Here is a 22,651-nt window from a genome sequence, read left to right as displayed (position 1 = left end):
ACGCTTATCTGCCCAGATGTTTAGATTGTCGTTCTTATAAAAACACTAGCTGATACACGCGACTTCGTCCGCGTGGGATTAAGGTTTTTAAAAATCCCGTGGGAACTTTTTGATTTACCGGGATAAAAAACAGCCTATGTCACTCTCTAGGTCTTTGACTATACCCATGCAAAAAATCACGTCAACCCGTTACTGCGTTATGACATGATTGAAGGACAAACCAACAACCAACAAACCAATAAACCAACACACCAACAAACAAACATACTTACGCATTAATATATATATAGTTAATTATAAGGCTACTGATAATAAGGGTGCTGATTTATCAATAGTGATGCTTACGAGCACGAAGAAACCAACATTGTAAAATTGTTTTTTTTGCTTGTGGAAAAAAAGTATAAAGAATATATTATGTTAGAAATCGTCGTATAAATTCGTAACTTAATAAAATGGTAATTGGTGATCGATTGGGTGGCAAAAAAGCAGTGGTAGTGGTTAAGACGTCGGTCTCTTATACGGGTGTTAGGGGTTTGATCCCGGGCACGCACCTGTAACATTTCGGAGTTAATGTGCTTTTTAAGCAATTATTTGCTTTGACGGAAAACAGCGTGAGGAAACCTGCATGCCTGATTGTTCCTCATATGCCAATTACTGGACCAGGCGTAGCTAAATATCGGCTTAATTATTTTGAGAGGATATCCGTGCTCAATAGTGGGCCGGAAATTATTGATCATGATGATAATTGGTGGCAAAACGACGATAAGATTCGGAGCCTCTGGTTATTAGTGGCACGAGGTCGACTTGTGGAAATCCTCCCAAGAGATCTATCGTCCATCATTGGACGTTTATTGATAGCGGCAAATCGTTTCTACATTTTGACGACCTCCCTGGCGCAGTGGTAAGCGCTGTGGTCTTTTTAGTGGGAGGTCCCGGGTTCGATTCCCGGCAGGGTTTTGGAATTTTATAATTTCTAAATTTCTGGTCTGGTCTGGTGGGAGGACTCGGCCGTGGCTAGTTACCACCCTACCGGCAAAGCCGTGCCGCCAAGCGATTTAGCATTCCGGTACGATGCCGTGTAGAAACCAAACGTGTATGGGTTTAGTAAAAACTGCCATACTCCTACCAGGTTAGCCCGCTCCCACTTTAGACTGCATCGTCACTTACCATCAGGTGAGATTGCAGTCAAGGGCTAACTTGTATCTGAATAAAAAAATCATTTTTCTAGTTTAAGAGCAAGCAAAATTAAAATCTGCTATAAATCTTAAGTTCTTCTGAAAATCTAGGCTATATTTAAACCTAACTACTATCAAAGTATTCAAGTGTAGAAATGCATTGTTTGCTTCTACTTCTTTAAATCCGGACTTAGCTGCAAGCCGTATCAATAGCTCGAAGCGCTCTCTACAATCTGATGCAAGAGATATAAAGCCATGTATGTATGTACTTGCAAGGCGGCTGAAAATAGCAAGATCAAAAAGATGTTTTTGTGCAATAATTCGTTTGAGTTTGCACATAAAATACGTATTATCTACAAATGTACTTAAATAATATTGAAGCCTGAATTGTTCGCCTGTTATTTCCTAATAAATGACATTTATTAGTACGCAAACATCCATCTGTCTTTCTGTTCAAGCTAATCTTAATAATACATAGCAAACCAATTTTAATGAGTCATCACCTGATGACCAGGTCAAAAAACGGTAACGTCAAAAAATATGACTGTACTACGGAACGTTCGATGTGCTAGTCTGACTCGCAATTCGCCAGTTTTTTATCACGGAATACCAATTTATAGGCTAAAGAGTTTTTAAAAACCCCTAGAGTTTTTAAAGAAGCTAAATCCATGCTGATAAAGTTGCGGGCAAAAGCTAATGTTATAAAGGTAAAAGGTAGGTAATGTAAATAATAAAACTGTTTCGGGAAACCGATTTCTGTTACCGATAAAAGCGATAAAAATCGGTCTTTGAAAGGTCTTACAATTTCGTGACACTTGCAACAAATCGATACATTTAATTTATTCCATTGTGAAGCCTCACTCAAATGAAAGGTCATCTAAATTTATAAAAGGAAAAGGAGACTGACTGACTGACAGATCTATCAACGCACAGCTTAAACTACTGAACGGATCAGGCTGAAATCCAATCATAATACGGGTATAATTATTTAGTGGCTTATTATATTTAGTTCGGTGAAAAGTAAGTCTTCAACCTACTTACTTTTTACATATAATACCTATAGTATAATTGGTCATAATCATGTTTTTTTATAAGACCTGAATTCACGAGAAATTTGTGTAAATGAATCATCCGTTCTATGTATTTTATTTACATAGCTTTCCAATTTTCACGTGAAAAATGACTGCCAATGTTGATGGCGCGATAAAAATGTGTTTAAAGCAAAGAATACGATTAAAGGCACGCGGAATGGTTGCTTTTATTTGTTTTTACTTAAAACTGTAACAGGAGAACCATTTATTTTACTGAAACTTAATTTGCTATAATATATAAAGTTGTATCGAGTGTGTTTTGGGATTTGTGTGGTGCTGCGTGTTGGTGGTGGTGGTGCGTATTGCTTGCCCGGTGGCTGGTTTGTCCTGCATGTTTAGCAGTGGAAGGGCGGGCGGCGTATGTCGCATGCTACATGTTGCACTATACAGATTCGACTTGTTTCAGCGGATTATAGCAAATGAAGTTTTTGGTTCATTGAAAGATTTTGCTTACAGAGAGCTACATTCATTTCGTCTATCTCTTTCAATGATAGATAGTATATATAGCTACATTATTCTCAAGTGATAAAGGTTATAAATAATATCACGCGGACAAAGTTATGCTAAAAAGCAAGTTGCTGAATTTTTATTCAGCAACTAGCTTTTTATCGTATTATTGATTATATAGATGTTATTTGACATTGGAATCATGTTGGTGACTAATATTCCAAACGATCTTGCCAACTTTGGACATCGGAGATAACTTTAAGTGAGACATTTGATGACAATCGTGGTTTTGGTCTTTAACTTAAACTCCAAGTTTGTAGTCTTCGCAAAAGTGCCCACTTCACAACTTTGCATTGCAAGCGTCGGAATACAAAGTTAAACGAGTTAAGCTCGAAGTTCTGAATTAATGAGTTTAATCTAATAATACCTATTTAATTGAACTCTTGTTGATTGGTTCGAATATTTAGTTAGTTCGGGTGCTTGTTTTGATAATATTTGTGATTTGACTAGTTTATTACATAGAAGTTGGAGTATCTTTTCTCACGATGTTTTTCCTTCACCGTTAAAGCAACTGATATTTAATTCATTAAAAGTTAAAACGCACATAACTCCGAAAAGTTAGATGTGGGTGCCCGGGACCGAACCCCCACCTCCGCTTATTAAAATATTGTCATGATAGAATAACATCACGTCTCTGTTGTTACGTTAGGCATAAGATATTTGATTATTCCAGAGAAACATAATATTGATGTGTTTATTAAAATATCTCAAAAGAAATAAGAGCAGACTAGCTCAGAACGTTCTGAGTAAAAAATCAATTTTGGCATCAGCTGTTTCATCCCACTCATTTCGCAAAAGACAACCAGTAAAAAGTACCAAATGTCTAACCATATAAATTATCCTCCAGCCAAACGGTCATTGTATCCTTTTTTGGTGTAGCTAAAAAGCTACACCAAAAAAGGATACAATGACCGTTTGGACGTTGAACTTATACAGTATTTTCAGAGCAAATGAAAACATTTGCTCTGAAAATACTGTATAAGTTTATAAAGGCCCTAACCATTAGGAATTATGATCCTATAAAAACGTAGTAAGGACTAAGGAGGATGTTATTACTTATTTAATTAAAAAATGAAATATTTTTTGAAAATTGCTGATATTCGTCTTGATGAAAAATATGACGCACTGGAAAACTTTTTTCTGTAACTAAACTTTATGTAAAAACGTAAAATTTAACTCCTCACGCGCAATTTTAACTTTATGTGTCAAATTTCAAGTCAAAAGTACGATTTTAGGCATGATTTTAGTCCATATTTTAAAGGCGAACCTTACTGTTGACATGACAGTTGACCCATAGAGTTAAAATGGCGCGTAAGGAGTCATTTTGTACGGACTATAGATAGTTATGTGTGTTTATAACTAAAATATTGGGTATGAATAAAACAACATAATTGGAAAAATATTTAATATAAATTTTTACGATGACGCATTTTATAAGTAAGTAGCTATTAATTACATTTATTATTTACAATGTTGTTGACTAGGATTTGTTACATAATATTATATCAAACAGTTTAACATAGAGATGTAAGAATATTATTATTAATTGCATTATAAATATTATTTTACAATAAGAAAACAGGCACACTGGTGTTGGTTATGCAATTTACATTTAAAGTAATTTTTATTTCTTTGGAAGATGAACAAGGAGGTAATTAAGCAAGTGCCATTTTTATACTTATTTATTAGTTTTATACCTTTAACTAAGAAAACGTAGTACCTACCTATGTTTGTGGAAAAAAATGTTTACTAACCTAACCATAGTTTAGTGATCACTAAACTCAAAACACCATAATATGCCATGAAGTTTATAAAGAATGGAATGTTATTATGAATATATTTATTTAGTAAATATAATATACTATATACATAATAAACAATAGGTTACAATTAAAACAGTCCAAGTCCAGATAAAAACTATAATATTATTTTTATAACAATACTAATACAAATAGAAAGTTTCTAACACATGAAAAAAGTTCTGAAACATTAACGATTATTATGTTTGAACATTGAACCATGAAAAATTATAATTTTTATTTTATTTTGTTATAAATATTTATTTTTATTTAAAAAACTATTCGCAATTTTACCTATAGCTAAATTTCACATATTAATAATACTAATAGAAAAAACTAGAAGTATTAAAGTTATTATAAATACGTTGTTTTAAACTATTATTTACAGAATTTTGAAGCGCATTACTTCCCTTACTTTATGTATGTACAAATTCTTATATCTATTCTTAATCCATACCATGTGAAGCGTATTATATAGGTAGTAAGTATTAGGATATTATATTTAGTAAATAGACGCTAATAATAATAATTTATGTACATAGCTAGTAAATCACAGCTCCTGATTGAATTTTTCTCACAATAATTAAAGTGACTACATAATTTAATAATTCTACTCTAAACTATGATTTGTTTAAAATAAAAATACAATATTGAAATCTTCACTTTCACTTTGGTTTGTTTGTTGCTTATACAGGGGAAAAATCTATTTACATAGTTTTTTGGTTCATTGTAAACGGTTCAACTGACCTCTTGTAGGTACCTATTGGTAGAGATAAGTGTTTCGAACTCAGATTATCAAGATTCTTAACGTAAGAATTGCTAAGCTAAGACAATCATATTTTCAATTTTATGATTGTTGAACTCCTTGCCAAATCGAATTGTACAGAATAAATAAATAAGTATCATTAGATAAATCTAATTTAAGTTCAATTTTAGTCGTCTTTCTTTTCACTATTATTGCATTTAGTAAATGACTAAAATTCTAACATAAGATTTATAACCAAGCAATTAGATAATTTAATTTGAAATCGCGGTTATTAGATCTCGTGTTGCGGCATTTTGGTCCCGCATCCGCGATTCTCAAAACGAGGTCCTCAGGGTATGCTCTGAGTGCCCTGAGAATCCCATACTGAAGTACTGGCTTGCCGTACATCGTGACAATAACGTTAAATAAAGTACGAAGCTCCTTTTGGGGGCAATCTCTAATTTTAATTTAATTTAAATTTTATTATTTGTATTTGTATTTATGTACGTTCAAATGAGTTCAAGTTGCCTAAATAAATGACTATTATTAAATGATTATTTTGCTTTTCTTTGATGCCTGACTCTTTCTTCACTAAAATAAAGGGAATTCTAGAATCGCTTTCCAAAATAATTTTGATGATTCCGAATCTATAGAAGACGTTTTCGTAGAACGTTGCGCTTTATGGATAACTAGATGATGCCCGCGACTTCGTCCGCGTGGATTTAGATTTTTAAAAATCCCGTGGGAACTGTTTGATTTTCTGGGATGAAAAGTAGCCTATGTCCTTTCCCGGGATGCAAGCTATCTCAGTACCAAATTTCATTAAAAATGGGTGGAACGGATGGGCCGTGAAAAGCTAGCACACAGACAGACAGACACACTATCGCATTTATAATATTAGTATGGATTTTTTAAGCAATTGTCACTCGGAAACACGTAGATACGGATCAATTTGCACATAACATTGCTGTAATTTCAAGGTATTGCTGGGTATTGCAGTAAATTGCTTCATTTTGTCGTGACGTCATAATTGACTAAATTATCTGGAATTGCGGAATTTCAATATTGCCCGTGTAAGCGTACTTTGGCAATGGGCAGGGCACATAGTTCGTACAACCGATAGACGTTGGGGTCCCAAGGTGCTAGAATGGCGACCTCGCACCGGAAGACGCAGCGTTGGAAGACCCCCCACTAGGTGGACGAACGACATCAGAAGAGTCGCAGGGAGCCGCTGGATCCAGGCACGACCGTGGCCTGTGGAAGTCCCTACAAGAGACCTATGTCCAGCGCCGTGGACGTCTATTGGTTGATGATGATGATGATGATGATGAAGCGTACTTTATGATAGTTTTGTTGTGTGTGTAAACGGTCCTCCGTTTAACTATACTGGTGCGCTTTCAACTTGCGTTAAATGCATGCGCTAACATCTCAGACATCATAAATTATTATGCCTGTGCGCATGTCTCATGTTAATTCATAACCCATGCTCATAGCTCATGCGTCAAAACCCTATGGTGCACGTACTCTGTTGCATCTCGTCCTTCGTTTATGACGCACACGTACCTAAGACACGCAACTTTAAATTAAATAAATACTATTCGTATACACAAAATATGTGCGATTGCATTCATTGCTTCGACAGCTTACATGACGCATACCTTTACGCAAGTTGAAAGCGCACCATGACACCAGTGTAATTAGACCGATTCGGTTATCTTGGTTGGTACTTAGTTGTACTAAAGTAGGTATAGTACGAGGCAGGTCGAGATGGCACCCCGGCACGGCATTTTCTCCCCGATTGCCTTCTCGACGTGTCGCTTACTATACCTACCTAGTAGTTTTTTAATACAATTACAAGTATTGGATTCATTTTATTACTGATTTAATTAATTGCTAGGCTTAATTTGAAATAACTTCAGCTTTAGTTTGATAAGTGACTCTCTTTTTACTAAGATTTCGTTTGATAGAGGGATTTCTGGATTCACTTTCTATGCTAATTTCGCTGACTGACTCCGAATCTGGGCAGAAGGAGGTCTCTGTATAGATGTGACGTTCCAGACATTGGATACGGTCGTCGTATGTGTTCGGTTCTTCTATTGTCCTCATTGGGTAGTCATTGGAAGGTGCATCGCCATCTCTCCTGGCGGAGCGCAGGGAGCGGCGGCCCCTACATCAGGAGCAGCGCGTGCGAGGCGGGCGGCAGGTCCCCGCACGCGCCTGATGTCACAGCCGACACATCTCGTGCTGCGAAACCGATGAATACATCATTGTTGTCACTGGATACTGCAAAATACAATGTCTCATTAACAGGATATTACGCGTAACGCGCTCAATGCCCACTTAGTTTAGTTCTCATTAAAGAATATTAACCAATAGAACAATGTCTGTGGTTTTTCAGATTTCCATTAAAATATTCGGTTTCAAAGTTAGGTACACGGTCTCGAGAATTTACATATAAATATTTAAACCTGTGTAACTTTAAAACTAGTGTGCCTACGGAAATCTGGTATACCACAGACATAGATAATATTAGCTTCTAGAACGTACCTATCTACAAAATTATACCAAGAGAACCAAACTATGTTTGTATGGTCGTCGTTAAGAGGATATTATTCCTAATGCGCTCCATCAAACGTAGTTTGAGTATTGTAGACACATTCTAGATTTCTGTAGGGTTTACAAGATTTCTGTAAGAATGTTTAGTTATACATACAAATCTTTGAGTTCGTGTTACTGTGAATCTACACATTTTTACGGAAATCTGGAAAATGAAAGACGATAAATGAGACATATACTTAATGTCTTGTGAAATTGATTGGATAATGTTCAATGAGAATCAAACTAAGTTGTATGGAGAACGCTGAGCTTGGGGCTTAAGTAAACACTTAAGTTATCAGATCGGTTTTAGAATAATAAGCAGACCTGGCACAAATGTCGGGAAACACTAGGACAAAGAACAAATGAAATGCTAATGTCACTGTAATTTCAGCTTCATTCATACAAATCCAATGTTTTGGTATAGTAGTTTGCAGAGTTTAGTTAAATGTTGCGGAATCATAATTGCACATTTATTCCAGAAAGAACTTCACATAACATTTGACACAAAAGTAAACATGTACGCTTTAAAATTCGTAGGGTGCAGTGAGCTTTGCATATGAGTTGAAAACAACACGGATTTCGGAATGAAAAGTGTTTGTAAGCAAACTCACACATTTGTTATTCAGATTATTTCATGCAAAGAGGAAACGTGTGAACATTTAGGTTTCGTTGCAACGATGTAGCGGGTCACAGAAATAGGTATAAATGGAAGCACAGTTATACGACTATCAATAGAAACATGCAATTTGGAGCGGAGCAATTTAAAACAGTGACATGGTTATGAACATAGACGGATAGCTTTTTAAATGATCACATTAATAACATTGGAGCTGTGCGGAATACATAACTGTTGTACAGATAAATCATGCCGAGGAAGGCGAAGTCACTTATATAGTGCAAAAGGTGGTAACATCACACGTACCTCTCTTTGAAAACCAAATATAGATAGTCAAAATCTTGATAAGAATTTTTTATTGTGAGACAGGCTTGCAATTGACGAAAATCGAGATCTAGGTTGGAACGCGCTTTCCTAGAAGATGCCTATTTACTCTTGCCTTAACGGTATTTAGCTTTTACGTGGCAGGAGAGTAATAGAATATTGTATCCAAGTCAGGGAATTTTTTGAAAGTACAAACACTGTAGGAAGATATTCTAGGAAAAGGCACTCGAAGTACGAGAGATAATGAGGTGAAAAATAAAGTTGGGCCGCTATATGTAAGTTTGCTCGCAGGAGTTTTGTCTGATAGCTTGAAGTTCGCCGGAGGAGTAATAACGGCGGGTCGTTCGCCACTGAAATTAAAACAATTTTTAAACTAAGCTAAATATTAAATAACGTTGATACAAATCTTATTATTATAGTACGTGGCAGAAAGTAATGTAGGTAGGTACAACGCCCTTTAGAATGATATTTCGGCTTTGTAGAGCGTTGTCTCTGTCACTCTACCTTTATAACGTTTTTTCGGTCTCAATGACAGAGACAATGCTCTACAAATCTGCTATCTCCTTCTAAAGGTCGATGTACATTACTTTCTGCCGCGTACTGTAACATATTTTTTTAATAAATAAAAAACTAAAACAGATCTCTGATATTAAGTATGATGACAACAAAATCCGTTTCTTATAAAATAATTTGTTTCCCTATACCTATTATTAGATATTTTTACGTTCGCGCATTGTGCATCCGATTATGTTGTGTTGACAGATTATTGTTGAGACTCGTCACTCAGGGAAAGTTTTTGGTATAAGAGTAATATTATTCATATAAATTTTTATTTGCCCATAACATGTACTTAGGTACATTTTACATAATTATTGTTATATATACCGTAGCCCTGTTAATTATAAGAAACGCGATGCGTCTATCTACCTGTCCTGTTTGCCTGTCTAAGTGTGTGTTACCTACTTTTTACAGATTAACCTCTGAACCAATCTTCAGGACATCCTGACCATGAATGAAGGCTACTTATTACTATCATTGGAAAACATCTTTGGTTTCATTTTGTCGTTTTGTATAATGTAAAGCTAAATTGGGAAGGTTTTTACCTGTGATTGCTTGAAGCGGAGTTGCGGCTGGTATTTTCGTCGCAGCTTTCTCGGGCAGCATACACATATAATTCTAAGAAAAGCCCTGTAACAACAGAAACATAGTATTATATAAATAAATAGTTATATAATTTTTTATATAAATAAACTTTTAGAAGTGCTTTTGAATCGTCAAGTTAATCTACCACTGAACAGTATCAACTACTATACTGTGCCCGAGACTTTATCCGCATGGTTTAAGCTTTTTAAAAATCCCTTGGAAACTCTTTGATTTTCCGGGATAATGTTTGGATGCAAGCTATCTCTGAACGGAAGGTTGAACGGATGAGCCGTGAAAAGGTAACACACAGACAGACGACACTTTTTCGCATTTATAATATTCATCGTTATTATGATCAACCCATCGCTGGCTTACTACAGAGCACGGGTCGCCATCGATGAGTCTCGCGCATTGCTAGCCCGAGTCAAATGAATGCTTTTTAGGGTTCCGTAGCCGAATGTCAAAAAACGGAACCCTTATAGATTCGTCATGTCTGTCTGTCTGTCTGTCCGTCCGTATGTCACAGCCACTTTTTTCCGAAACTTTAAGAGCTATACTGTTGAAACTTAGTAAGTAGATGTATTCTGTGAACCGCATTAAGATTTTTACACAAAAATAGAAAAAAAAAAACAATAAATTTTGGGGTTCCTCATACTTAGAACTGAAACTCAAAACTCTTTTCATCAAACCAATACGTGTGGGGGTATCTATGGATAGGTCTTCAAAAATGATATTGAGGTTTCTAATATCATTTTTAGGGTTCCGTACCTCAAAAGGAAAAACGGAACCCTTATAAGATCACTTTGTTGTCTGTCTGTCTGTCTGTCAAGAAACCTACAGGGTACTTTCCGTTGACCTAGAATCATGAAATTTGGCAGGTAGGTAGATCTTATAGCTGAAATTTGGGGAAAAATCTGAAAACCGTGAATTTAGGGTTAGATCACACAAAAAAAATTAAATTGTGGTCATGAACTAATAATTAGTATTTTTAAATTTCGAAGTGAGAGACTATATCAAGTGGGGTATCATATGAAAGGTTTTCACCTGTACATTGTACAACAGATTTTAATTTATTTTTATGCATCATAGTTTTTGAATTATCGTGCAAAATGTTGACAAATTACGACTGCAGTACGGAACCCTCATTGCGCGAGCCTGACTCGCACTTGGCCGGTTTTTTCTAAACTGAATAGTTTGCGCGAGAGACACTTCCAAAGTGGTAAAATGTGTCCCCCCCGCCTGTAACTTCTAAAATGAGAGAATGTTAAAACTAAAAAAAAATATATGATGTACATTAACCATCCAAACTTCCACCGAAAATTGGTTTGAACGAGATCTAGTAAGTAGTTTTTGATTTATCGTGCAAAATGTCGATAAAATACGATTGTACTACGGAACCCTCAGTGCGCGAGTCTGATTCGCACTTGGCCGGTTTTTATTTATCATTAAATTTATAGGATAGTTCTTGTTCCGAAAAACAATACAACTCCACCCGGGCAAAGGCGGGGTGACCAACGAGTTTATAAATAAGATTGAAACTCCAAAATTCATGAAGCAGCAATACTGCGAATATTTTAAAAATATTTAGCAAATTCTGTAAAGCTATTGTGACTTTATGAGATTCAAGAATTTATCACATTACAATCCAATCGAAATAAAGAGCTGATTGTACGGTCCTACAGACAAAATAATTATTTTAGTGATAAACATTTCAAATGATCGTCTTTTGGGGGATTAATTAAGCTTTCGTGGAAAGTCAACGAAGGATGACATTTCTTGATTAGCACAGATTGGGGATTTTGTGAATGTATTGTGTATTTATCATCATCATCATGATCAACTCATCGCTGGCTCACTACAGAGCACAGGTCTCCTCTCAGAATGAGAAGGGTTTTGGCTATAGTCTACCACGCTGGCCTGGCTGGTTTGGTATCGAGTTCGAGTGCCGGGTTGGCCATGAAAGTTATTAGGTTTTCCTGTCAAGAAGTTGGCGGGTAAGTAAACAAAGAAAGAAAGAAAGAGCACTACTTTACATCGTCCCTAATTTTTTTGGTCAATAATAAATTATTGTTATTTCTTATATAATGTTTTTATTTGATGTAATTTTTCATTATAGCCTATTTTCACTTTATTTATGGCTAACTAACATGTTATTTCTGGATAAAGTAGCTTTCTGGTGAAAGAGTTATTAAAATCGGTTTAGTAGTTTCAAAGTTTATCGACTACAAACAGATACTTTCCTTTTTATAATATTAGTAGGTATATAGTTTTATTCAAATAAATAATTTTAAAAGTCACTGACTGACTGTATATAGGCAAATAAACGGTTGAGGTGCTTTCCCCCCCCAAATACACTTGGAAACCTTGCTTTACTCATAAAACTATATTTCAAACCGTCTTTAAAATATAAGGTTTAAAGCTAAGTACCTACAGCCCGAAAGTTTTGTCTGTACAAATCTCTGGGTAACCTTTTCGTCTGATTAGTAGGCGACATTAGGCCTTCCACTTAGATAAGGGACGAGACATCTGTTACGGTGTGCAGTAACAGAATGGTTAAGGCACTATTTCCCGAGAATTCTGTTAGACAATGTACCTACATCAACCCTAAAGACTACTTCGGATACCGCAGACAGATCCGCGCGGTTTATATCCGCACAGGCTGTATGAATGCCGCTCATTAGGAATATTTTATTATAAATGCTGCTACTCTATAGTCTATACCATCAAATAATTACACACAAAATCCACACCTTGATCTTACGATGATGTACATACATAGAGCGAGTAAATTTTTTTCAGATTTGAAATGAAGTGTAGTTATCACACCTATTTTATCAATATTATAATCACCACACACACGTCACACATGTGGTGAGTGGGTACATTTTACCGTGTTTCAAATCACCCTGGGGCCTACCGCCGCCTAACTGTAGCTGTCATTTTATGGCACACCGTAGAATGACAGCTACACTTACTTAGTACGATAACCGAAGTCGCCTCTGATTGGTCAACACCCTCTGGAAAAAATATAATAAAAGCAGATCACAACATTTGAGATTGTAGCATTGATTGATGAGGGTTTTCCGTAATCGAGCAGCTGATTTGTATCCGCGCGTTTACCGCATGTCTGAACTGGGCCTAATGACTTGGATCGAGAGGCCTAGATTAGTATTAGCATTGTAATGCCCTTGCCTAAGCTCGTCTTTTTGTGGACTGCGAAATTCAATTACACTTCCATTTTCAGCTCTTAAGACGCTCCGAGGAACGCGAATTATCCGTTTTCCTGTTTGTATTGGAAATCAATTTTTATTGTAAAGCGATTAGGTTTTTCATTATGTTATCATAATGTTTTATTGTATCCAGACCGCCTTGTGGCCAATTTGTATTTTGTATAATATGTATTTATAAAGTGTATTTGAAATGCATGCGCCCTATATTTTGATAAGAGATCTGGATCATCATCAACATCCTCACCCGATGGAGTCCACTGCTGGATATAGGTCTTTTATAGGGACTTCTTACAGGGGCTCACTGCGATTCGTTTGTCGGGAGGTCTTCGAATGTTGCGCTTTGCGGTGCAAGGTCGTCATTCTAGTTGAGACCATGGCAACGATAGTCTGACAAAATTCTTCAGAAAAGCCTCTGCGTGATGCCATAATGCGCGAAGAATCGAATCCACGAAGAATAGAGAAAATTATAGAGAAAATATTTAAAGTGGACAAAGCGTTTAGCAATAATATTAATGGCGAAGTTTTCGTCGCTTGGGGAGTACAATTTCATAACAAAACCACGAATTAGCATAAATTTCATCTTAGTTTGTCGAACTATTTTAGAGAGTCTGAAACAACAGGATGCTGGAGCCTGCAGCTTGGTTTTAATCAACTTGTGTTGTCATGTAAATATTGGTGGACGATAATTTATGTAAAGTGGAGTATGTATATTCAAATAACGCCACACTAGCACGTGAACAGATAGTCAATGGCACCTATAGGTACTACGCGCCAATTATATAGTAGTTTTTGAAGTTAACCGCAAGATACGTCACAATAGCATTTTTTAGGAGTCAGTGGAGCACGTGATGCGAGGGAGCGGAACACACCAGCCCGCGCGCCGCGCCGCACCCCGGCCGGTTCGCCATCTGCATTAGTGTGAGTGCTCAGCTGTACACAGTACACGAACGCGTAGAACAATACCCGCGCGAGCTCGCACCTGCACCATAAGTCAAACGCGACAGCCGGGAACTATACCTGCTTATATTTTGTGAACATCATCATCGTCATCATGATCAACAAATCCGCGCCAGCTGGGTACTGTGCGCGAATCTTCTTTAAAAAATCTTTTATTTCTTCTAATCTTCTTTCAGATATAACCCTACGGGGGGGTTAGATCCTAGAATAATGTGTGTTTAAAGCAGTTAAATATCTTTTACTTTAACGGTGAAAGAAAACCTCCTGTGGAAACTTGCATGCCTGAGAGTTTTCCGTAATGTTCTCAAAGACAGACTTTTATAGTCCCCAAATCGTGTTTATGATTTTTTAAACTTTTATTGTACTTTAGAACTCATTTAAAATATCTAATTAACGTTTTATCTTGACGGCATAATATTTTAATATATTTTAGACAATACTTCCAGACGGCTTGTTCCAAGCCCGACCTGATTTTCGGCCACAAAAGACAAAGTCATTAATTTCAATGGCCGAAGCTCCTTTAATGGAAAACAATAAAAATTCTTTTCCAGATTGTTCGGGAGGCTTGTTTACGGAAGTTCTGTGTCAGTCTGTCTGTCACAGGTTGAAGACCGAAGGGGAACCGAGGGTGGCCCACCTATAATATTTTTTATCGCTTGGTTTATATAACTAACTAGTAACTAGTTAGTAATATGCATTGACCTCTTCTAAATAATATATAAAAGGAAAAGGTGATTAGCTGACTGACTGACTGACTGATCTATCAATGCACAGCTCAAACTACTGGACGGATCGCGCTGAAATTTGGCATGCAGATAGCTATTATGACGTAGGCACCGGTTAAGTAAGGTTTTTATAAAATTCAACCCCTAAGAGGGTGAAATTCGACAAAGTCACGGGCATAAGCTAGTGGCGTGTAAAAATCGTTCGCACTGATGAGTATCAGGTAGAAGATACACAACGCACTAGATTCGAACTAGCCTACGAATTTAATTCTAATGTGGAAGTTTTGAGACCAGTGAGGTCTCAAAACTACTAATCGAGTAGGTATAATATTATAACGTAGGTATCGACTTTTAAAAATATCATCGATATTTAATGTACTGATCATACATACCTACCTACCTATACTGATTTCGATCATTCTTTTTTATATATGCATATTGATTACTGCCAAACAACAAAGCATAACTAAACCAATTCATCTTTTCAATCGTTATTCCACAAGCCTTCAAATCTCGTGTACACTTACTCCGACTGAAATGTATTTAAAACTAATTGGACGTCTTATTAAATTTCTAGACGGACGCTAGATAGCTGAAACGCTCCTCAAGAAACTAATGAGTATCGCTAGTAGCTACCCGTAATCTCCATTTAAGAATAAGTTATACTCGCACAAACTTAATATTGCATCTATCTATCTACCTTAATAATTTTGTAATACACACCTTAATAATTTTCATAATACACAATACATAAATTTTATAATACACAAATTTCAAACCCCTGTTTTACCCCCTAGAGCGATCACGCACTCATGTCATGCGATCCGAATCCGTGAAAATGGTATAAAAATATCTACGTCATAACTCATATTATGTCATAATGGTCATAAACTACCTACTACCAATCATACAAATAGTTCTATGACTACTTTGGAACGTAGTTTCATGGACTCGGATTGGATGAGTGCGTAACCGCCCTTAGGGATTGAGTTTTCAAAACTCCCTTTTTAGCTAATGCCTACGTCATAATAGCTACCGTGCCAAATTTCATCCCGATCCGTTCAATGGTTTGAGCTGTACGTTGATACATAGATCAGTCTGTCAGTCAGTCAGTCAATCAGTCAGCTTTTCCTTTTATATATTTAGAAATGTATGAATTTTTAATATGTTAATAATAATATAATAATGTTTTAGTCGATATATTTGTTGTTATATAGCGGCAATAGAAACTTATTGCCACTATAACAACCAATACTGAAAATTAAAAAGTACATCGTGTTATATCTTATGCGATGCAATGGTATGAAACCCTTCGTGTGCGAGTCCGACTCGCACTTGACCGGTTTTTTGAATATTTGATTGTCTGTCTTCTTTTGCGGTAATCTACGATATAGCAGAACCAATTATATGAAGCTTTCCCAACTAGGGACAGAAAAGTAGACAAAGAGTGGGGACTTTCCAGAATTACAATGGGCTCCTTTCTAAAACCTTGGGGACGAAGACGCGAGCAAAAGCTAATTATAAATATACAATTTATGATTTCTAATGTTTATTTTTCGTCTATAATAGATCATCTCTCATATTATATTTCGTGACAAATCCTTTTTAACGTTATCTTTTATTCGAAATACTCGTAACTCAACTTTTTTCAGTTTAATCGATTTTATTGAAAGAATAGTGAACGCTGGCCATGCTGGCTGTCTGCCAAATGTCATTTTACTGCTTCGAATGGAACATTCAAGATTTATATTCTCTAAACTAGCTGATGTCCGGCATGCGTAGCATTGTGCCACTCATGGCTGGTCAGATATAAATATTTTAAATATTTTTTAAAATCTATATAATTATTTTTTGTATTCTTTTGCTTTCAAATTTTTTTTTTCGGTAGATACTAAAACCAACATTTTTGCGCTCGCTACGCTTGCGCTCTTATTTGGTATTGATTAATAAACGTCTTACTGTCAAATTGAAAGGAAAAATAAATACTAACGGGACGACAAGATGGGCCAATTTTTTTTTCATGAAATATGCTACGGTTTCAGTACTGAAGTAGCGCCCATAGTATTTCGTTTCAGAAATGTTGAACCAAAAAAGTTTTGTGCGATTATACATATGTCGATCACATAAGGACGAAAATGATTTCTCGCTGTTTTGTGGTGAAATTGTGAGGGTACAAGGTTGTGATACTGTGAAACTACATGAGCGTGGTAGGATATTACACTGAACGGGAATGTATGTACCTACTTTTGTAATAACAAACACCAATAAGTTTGTTACTAACTTTTGTACAGTGCTCGCAAAACAATAAAGGTACGGACAGACGTGCTCAAAAAAAGCGTGCTTTTATGCTAGCTTAATGTTAGCATGCTCATGCAACTGTTCACATTTGCCAGCAATAAGCATGCTTAAATAAATATGTTGTATGTTGTACTGAGTACATGCTAATAAGCAAACCCTGTTCAGACGCGCTCGGAGCACGCCCCCTTCTACCCGCGCCTCAGGTAGCATGCTCGAAAATCAAACGTCGGTTGATTTTTGAGCATGCTCGAAATAAGCATGCTCATTACATGACACACGTGCTACTAATGAGCACTTGCTCAATAAAAGCATGCTTTCGTGCTAGTAATGAGCACGTCTGTCCGTAGCTTAAAACAAGAAGGTACCTACTTAGTCTAATCTGATGTTGCAACATGACGGTATGCGCCGGTTCGTACACTAAAGGATTAAATACACAAGTTCAGCTGAGATCAGATTTTGTACAATGCGCAATCATAATATGCCCCCGTCTTCGGATTAGAATGCTTGTTTTTCTAATGTCCAGTTTTAAAGATCGTGTTTTCCACTATGTTCAATTTTTGTGAACGAATTTATGTATAAAATCGAGTTATTGGCTTACTGCATAACATATTACAATAACTAGTTTCGTATGCTGTTGAATATTTTGTAGTACGAATATATGGCACTATCTATTAGATTTGTGGGAATACTCTATTCCGAGTGTATATTTGACTAGTTTTGGCTGGAGGCAGTCGGAATTTTATAACACTATAACTACCTAACATTTTTTTAGATGAATCTAAAATATTAAACGAAATGTGACTAATTCTATTTCTAAACTAAACTAAAATGGTGGTGGCTTATTCTTTTCGTGATGATGCTTTAAAAATCAAAGTACTGGATTTAGACACGTCATTTAAAGATAGTGTACAACATAATTAGTCACGTTTACTTAGATTTTTGTTAGCACATAATAAAGATATACTAATTTAAAAAACCCGGCCAAGTGCGAGTCAGGCACGCGCAACAAGGGTTCCGTAATTCAGTCGTATTTTTTCGACATTTTGCATGATAACTCAAAAACTATGATGCATAAAAATAAATAAAAATCAGTTTTAGAATGCACAGGTGAAGACCTTAGTTAGAATAGTTTTTATTAATATTTTAAAATCCAAGTTTAAATTACAATGTCAATGATCTTTTATATTAACACTCCCGTATAAGTAATCCAATCGAGGTATTGAATAAATTTTTTGATTTAATCTTCGATACATTTAAGTTATTCGGGAAATGGAATACAAAAGCAATTTGGTCGGGCCCTCTTTGCGGCGTAAATTGAAAAGGAGAGGTACTCGTAGCACTTGTGAGACAGGCGGGGCGAAGATTTCCTTGCTTTGTACATCCATTCTATATACTACAGATACGTCATAATAATATTATTATAAATGTGAAAGTGTGTCTGTCTGTGAAAAGACAAGAACAAGAATGACCGTGAAAAGCTAGTTTTCACGGTCATCCGTTCAACCGATTTGGATACAGAGTTAGGCTACTTTATTCGATTAAGTGCGCTTCGATTCGACTTTAGTGGATTCAATTTCATTTAATGTTTACCTAAATCATAATGGTAAGAAACAGACGAAATCTGGTACACGGATAGCTTGCTCCCGGTAACGGACATAGGTTACTTTTTTCTCGGAAAAGGCGGCGCAAGACCGTGGCGTGTGGAAATCCCTACAAGAGACCTATGTCCAGCAGTGGACGTCTATCGGTTGACGATGATGAAGTAAATACACAAAATGAAAATGAAAATGAAAATGAAAATCTTTTTTATTCGTATAAACTTTTACAAGTGCTTACGAATAGTCGGATGCATCTATGGCATGGCTGGTTACTTTGAAATAATATAGATACACTTTGTTATATTATTCTTAGAGAAGAAATACCGAATTTCACGATCAAATTCCCGGAAACGTGATACAAATCTACATAGCGGATCATAAATCAACCCTCAAAACAATATTGCCTACGATTCCCGAGTCGCGCACAATAAGTGATAGAAATAGCTCTACATTTTATATTGTAATCCGGGGAAACACGTCTTGCGACTTTTTCCGGGCTTAATGGAGTGGTCCCGAGGCAAACGACGGCTTTTTGTCAACCGACAATACCACAAATTGTTAGGAACCCCGTACGGTTCAGTGATAATATATCAAGCCGTAATATAAAGATCGACGTCTTGTGTTTTAAGTGAAATCTCTGTTTTCAGGGTTACCTTTTTAGGGACCCTTGTAGGATCTAAATAATTTTTAAATACATTTCAAAAATTGTGGAACCGGTAGGATTCGAACCTACGTCTTCTGGGAAACACGCCGTCGCGTCGCGCGTCGCCTAGACCGCTACGCCACGGTTTGCTTTGCTGCCAGTGCCGAAATTCGATATACTATGTAGATCCACTCAGTACTGAAGCGACTGTTAGTGCCATCTAGTAGCGACACTTATTTAGAAAAAAATATATTTAGCAAAAATTATTTAGAAACTAGCTGATGCTCACCACTTTGTCCTTTTTTTGATGTGGACCTTATTACCTGATTTTATTTTTGTTTCACTATCATTTTACGATTCGTAAAATTTTACTAACCTAAAGTAATTTCGATAAATCTTTCAAAGGCTTATTCTTATTCTCGTTTGACTTCAATATCCAAATAAATCAGTAGATAAATACGTCTTTTCCAATGGCAGATTGATTCTTGAAATACAAACAAAAAATGTGTTAGGCTTTCCCACTGAAGCCTTAAAATGAGGCACGGTTGAGAAGAAATGCCGAAAAATATATTGTGAAGTGAAAAGGTTTTAACGCGTATTGCTTGTATTGTTTGTAAAATCCAAAGATATGAAAATTTAGATATGTAAATACGTTAATAATACTCATACGTTCGTATTTTAATAAAAAGTGAAGACAAATTCGTACGCTTGTTTGCGTGACCACATGGGCGCGGCGTAGCGGCACTACGGCACTAGACTACATAAATTGGTATCTAATCTATTAGATTAGATTCTAATGATGAGGTTTAAAAACGACACCTACAAGCATGCTTCAAATATGGCGACCCGTTACTAGTCTACTGTCTATAGAAGACGTCGGTAAATTCTTAACCCTGGAAAATAATGTTTCACCAACAGAATGTTATCGTCTGTAGTATTTTTGCGTGTCGTGAGTGACATCACTTGTACTGCAATAGAATCCGCTTGTTGCAATGAAATGGGGGACACTTTTACGAGTTTATTTATTTCTAAGGAACTCGCTTTATCTTGGAAGAGGGCTTTTTATTGCGTCGACGACTCAAGCACAAAGTACTACTAAAGCCACAATAAATGTTCTCTGTATTAAGATAAGTATTAAAGCAAACATTGTTTCGGAATACCTCAGCTAGGTATTACGTGTGGTATTTACTTCCGCCTTATCTCTGCCGAACATTCCCTTCCAGTCGTACTCAGAATACAAATGTTCATGAACGTAGCTTGATTGACGTCGTTATATACCACGAAAGGAGCTATTTTATTTTGATCCACTAAATGCCCACGAGCCTTGACTTTTTACACCACCGTAATTAAATACTCATTAAGAATTTTCTTCTTCGATTTTATTATGAAGAACATTTTCTACAAAGAGGAGACGTCTGGTTCAAAGACTTATTCTGGTCTGGTTAAAAAAGCCAAGTCATTTAACAATATACGCTATGAGTTATTCGTAGAATATGTTACTAGCAAGTGTTAGAGTCTTGACTATTATAAGTCGTAAAAGTTATCCTACATGACTGAAATATTTCATTTCATTTAGTAAAATAGTATTTGAAGAATTCTAAGTATGAAATGAAATGAAATGAAAATTTATTTATGACAACAATGTCGGTTTACAGTTTAGTGTCGGGAACCCTGAAGTAAGTTTGATAAACCTGTGTCTCAGGGTCCCCGCTCCTGTTACTCAGTCTCAAACATAATAGTTGTGTTAACAAAAACTATAAATACTTAAGTCTAAACAATTAGCATGCAATGTGTCGTGCGTGTATGTGAATGTGTTTGTGTGTGTGTGTGTATGTGTGTGTTTGTGTGTGTGTGTGTGAGTGTGAGTGGTATAGCTTTAATTATTTATTTAAATTTAAATTTGAAATTTTAGTAGATTTTCCGTATCAATATAGTTTAGATTATTTAGAAAACTAGTTACTGTTTGTTTGCATTTAAAGAGTTGCATGTCGTATTGTAAGGGTGATAAATTGTGCGGAATAGAAATATACCCGGATACGGAATAATCTACCACCTTACAAAGATTAGAGGAAAAAAAATAATTTACTTTACTTGATCTATCTACCTAGTAAAGAATAGAAGCTAGCCGTCGACTCCCTTGTAATGTATATGAGGTGTTATAAATGAAATTTGCTAGATGTTAGGCAAAATTGTTTTTAATGTAACTTTTACCGGGGTCGCTTAATACATATGATGGCTAATAATGCTTAGTTATTCTAGCTTAATGCCAAGACTTAATTTAGATACATTAGAATGCCTTAGGTAGATAGTACATAAAATCTATGTTTTAAATTTAAGATGCCATTGGCATGGAATAGACAATGACACAGTAAAATTCATAAAATTGTTTCAAAATAAAAGCTCAGTAGTAAAGACAGGGTTCTTACTGTACACATACACTAAGAAGGTTCACTAAACTGTTGCAGGATACAAACTTTTGCTTACTTGTAGGTGCGAAGACTGCAAGGTAGCTGGACGGCATCGGCCAAGATCCAAAACTCAATTTATTTGATTCTTCACAACCGAAATGTTTCATTACAAAGATTTTCACCAAGTCTTATCCATAGCAATTAAGTTGTCAACGTGAATGTGCAAAAGAAATAAATACGAAAACCGAAAACGTAAACGTAAACATAAAATTAAAACGTAAACCCTGTAACAAAGAAAAACAAGATTATAATTTGTGCTGTGTGAAAATTTCGACACGTGGAATTTTCCCGATCAAACACAACTCACCTATTGAACTCCTGGCCACCAATGGTTTTCAGAAGTCCACCCACAACCCATTATCCTCATTTATTTGGGAAGATAAAATAACTGGAACTGGAATGAAATCATAAAATTAGGATTTTCTCTAACCAAACCGCCATTTTGTCGAATCCACATTACTTGATTTTTCACTCACCATAACTGATGAAACATTGAAAATACGTTAGGATGACTAAAATTTATGACTATTGTATTTTTCCAGGCGAAGCCATGGGCGAAAAGAAGTGAGATTTTCCTGGAACGAAAAAAATTCGTCTTCACATGTTGACTCCAGGAAAATTCTAAATCTCACCTATCGGTGTTGCCAGACGCAACCCGAGTGTGGCCGCTCCCATTTAGTTTGATCATGAAGCCAATTCATTTTTGAATATTTGCGGAACCTAAGGATATATTA

General features: G+C 36.0%; 1 protein-coding gene across 3 annotated transcripts in view; it reads right to left on the bottom strand.

Moving 5' to 3' along the window:
* Positions 1 to 6,005: 6,005 nt before the first annotated feature.
* Positions 6,006 to 22,651, bottom strand: part of LOC117992453 (dopamine receptor 2-like) — a 138,556-nt gene continuing 121,910 nt past the window's right edge. Inside the window, exons 3-4 of one of the 3 annotated variants that reach the window (XM_034980154.2) lie at positions 9,959 to 10,043; positions 6,006 to 7,600 (exon numbers count right to left, since the gene is read on the bottom strand). In XM_034980154.2, the coding sequence (XP_034836045.1) occupies positions 7,541 to 7,600; positions 9,959 to 10,043 (145 nt within the window). In that variant the 3' untranslated portion in view covers positions 6,006 to 7,540. Of the gene's footprint in view, positions 7,601 to 7,712; positions 9,206 to 9,958; positions 10,044 to 22,651 lie in introns of those variants that run through there. The other 2 variants (XM_069505748.1, XM_069505747.1) reach the window with 2 other exon arrangements.

The sequence above is a fragment of the Maniola hyperantus genome, chromosome 21 (genome assembly GCF_902806685.2).
Source record: "Maniola hyperantus chromosome 21, iAphHyp1.2, whole genome shotgun sequence".
Lineage (NCBI taxonomy): Eukaryota > Metazoa > Arthropoda > Insecta > Lepidoptera > Nymphalidae > Maniola > Maniola hyperantus.
Note: the sequence above shows the minus strand (reverse complement) of the source record. Positions and strands in the feature narration are given on the sequence as shown.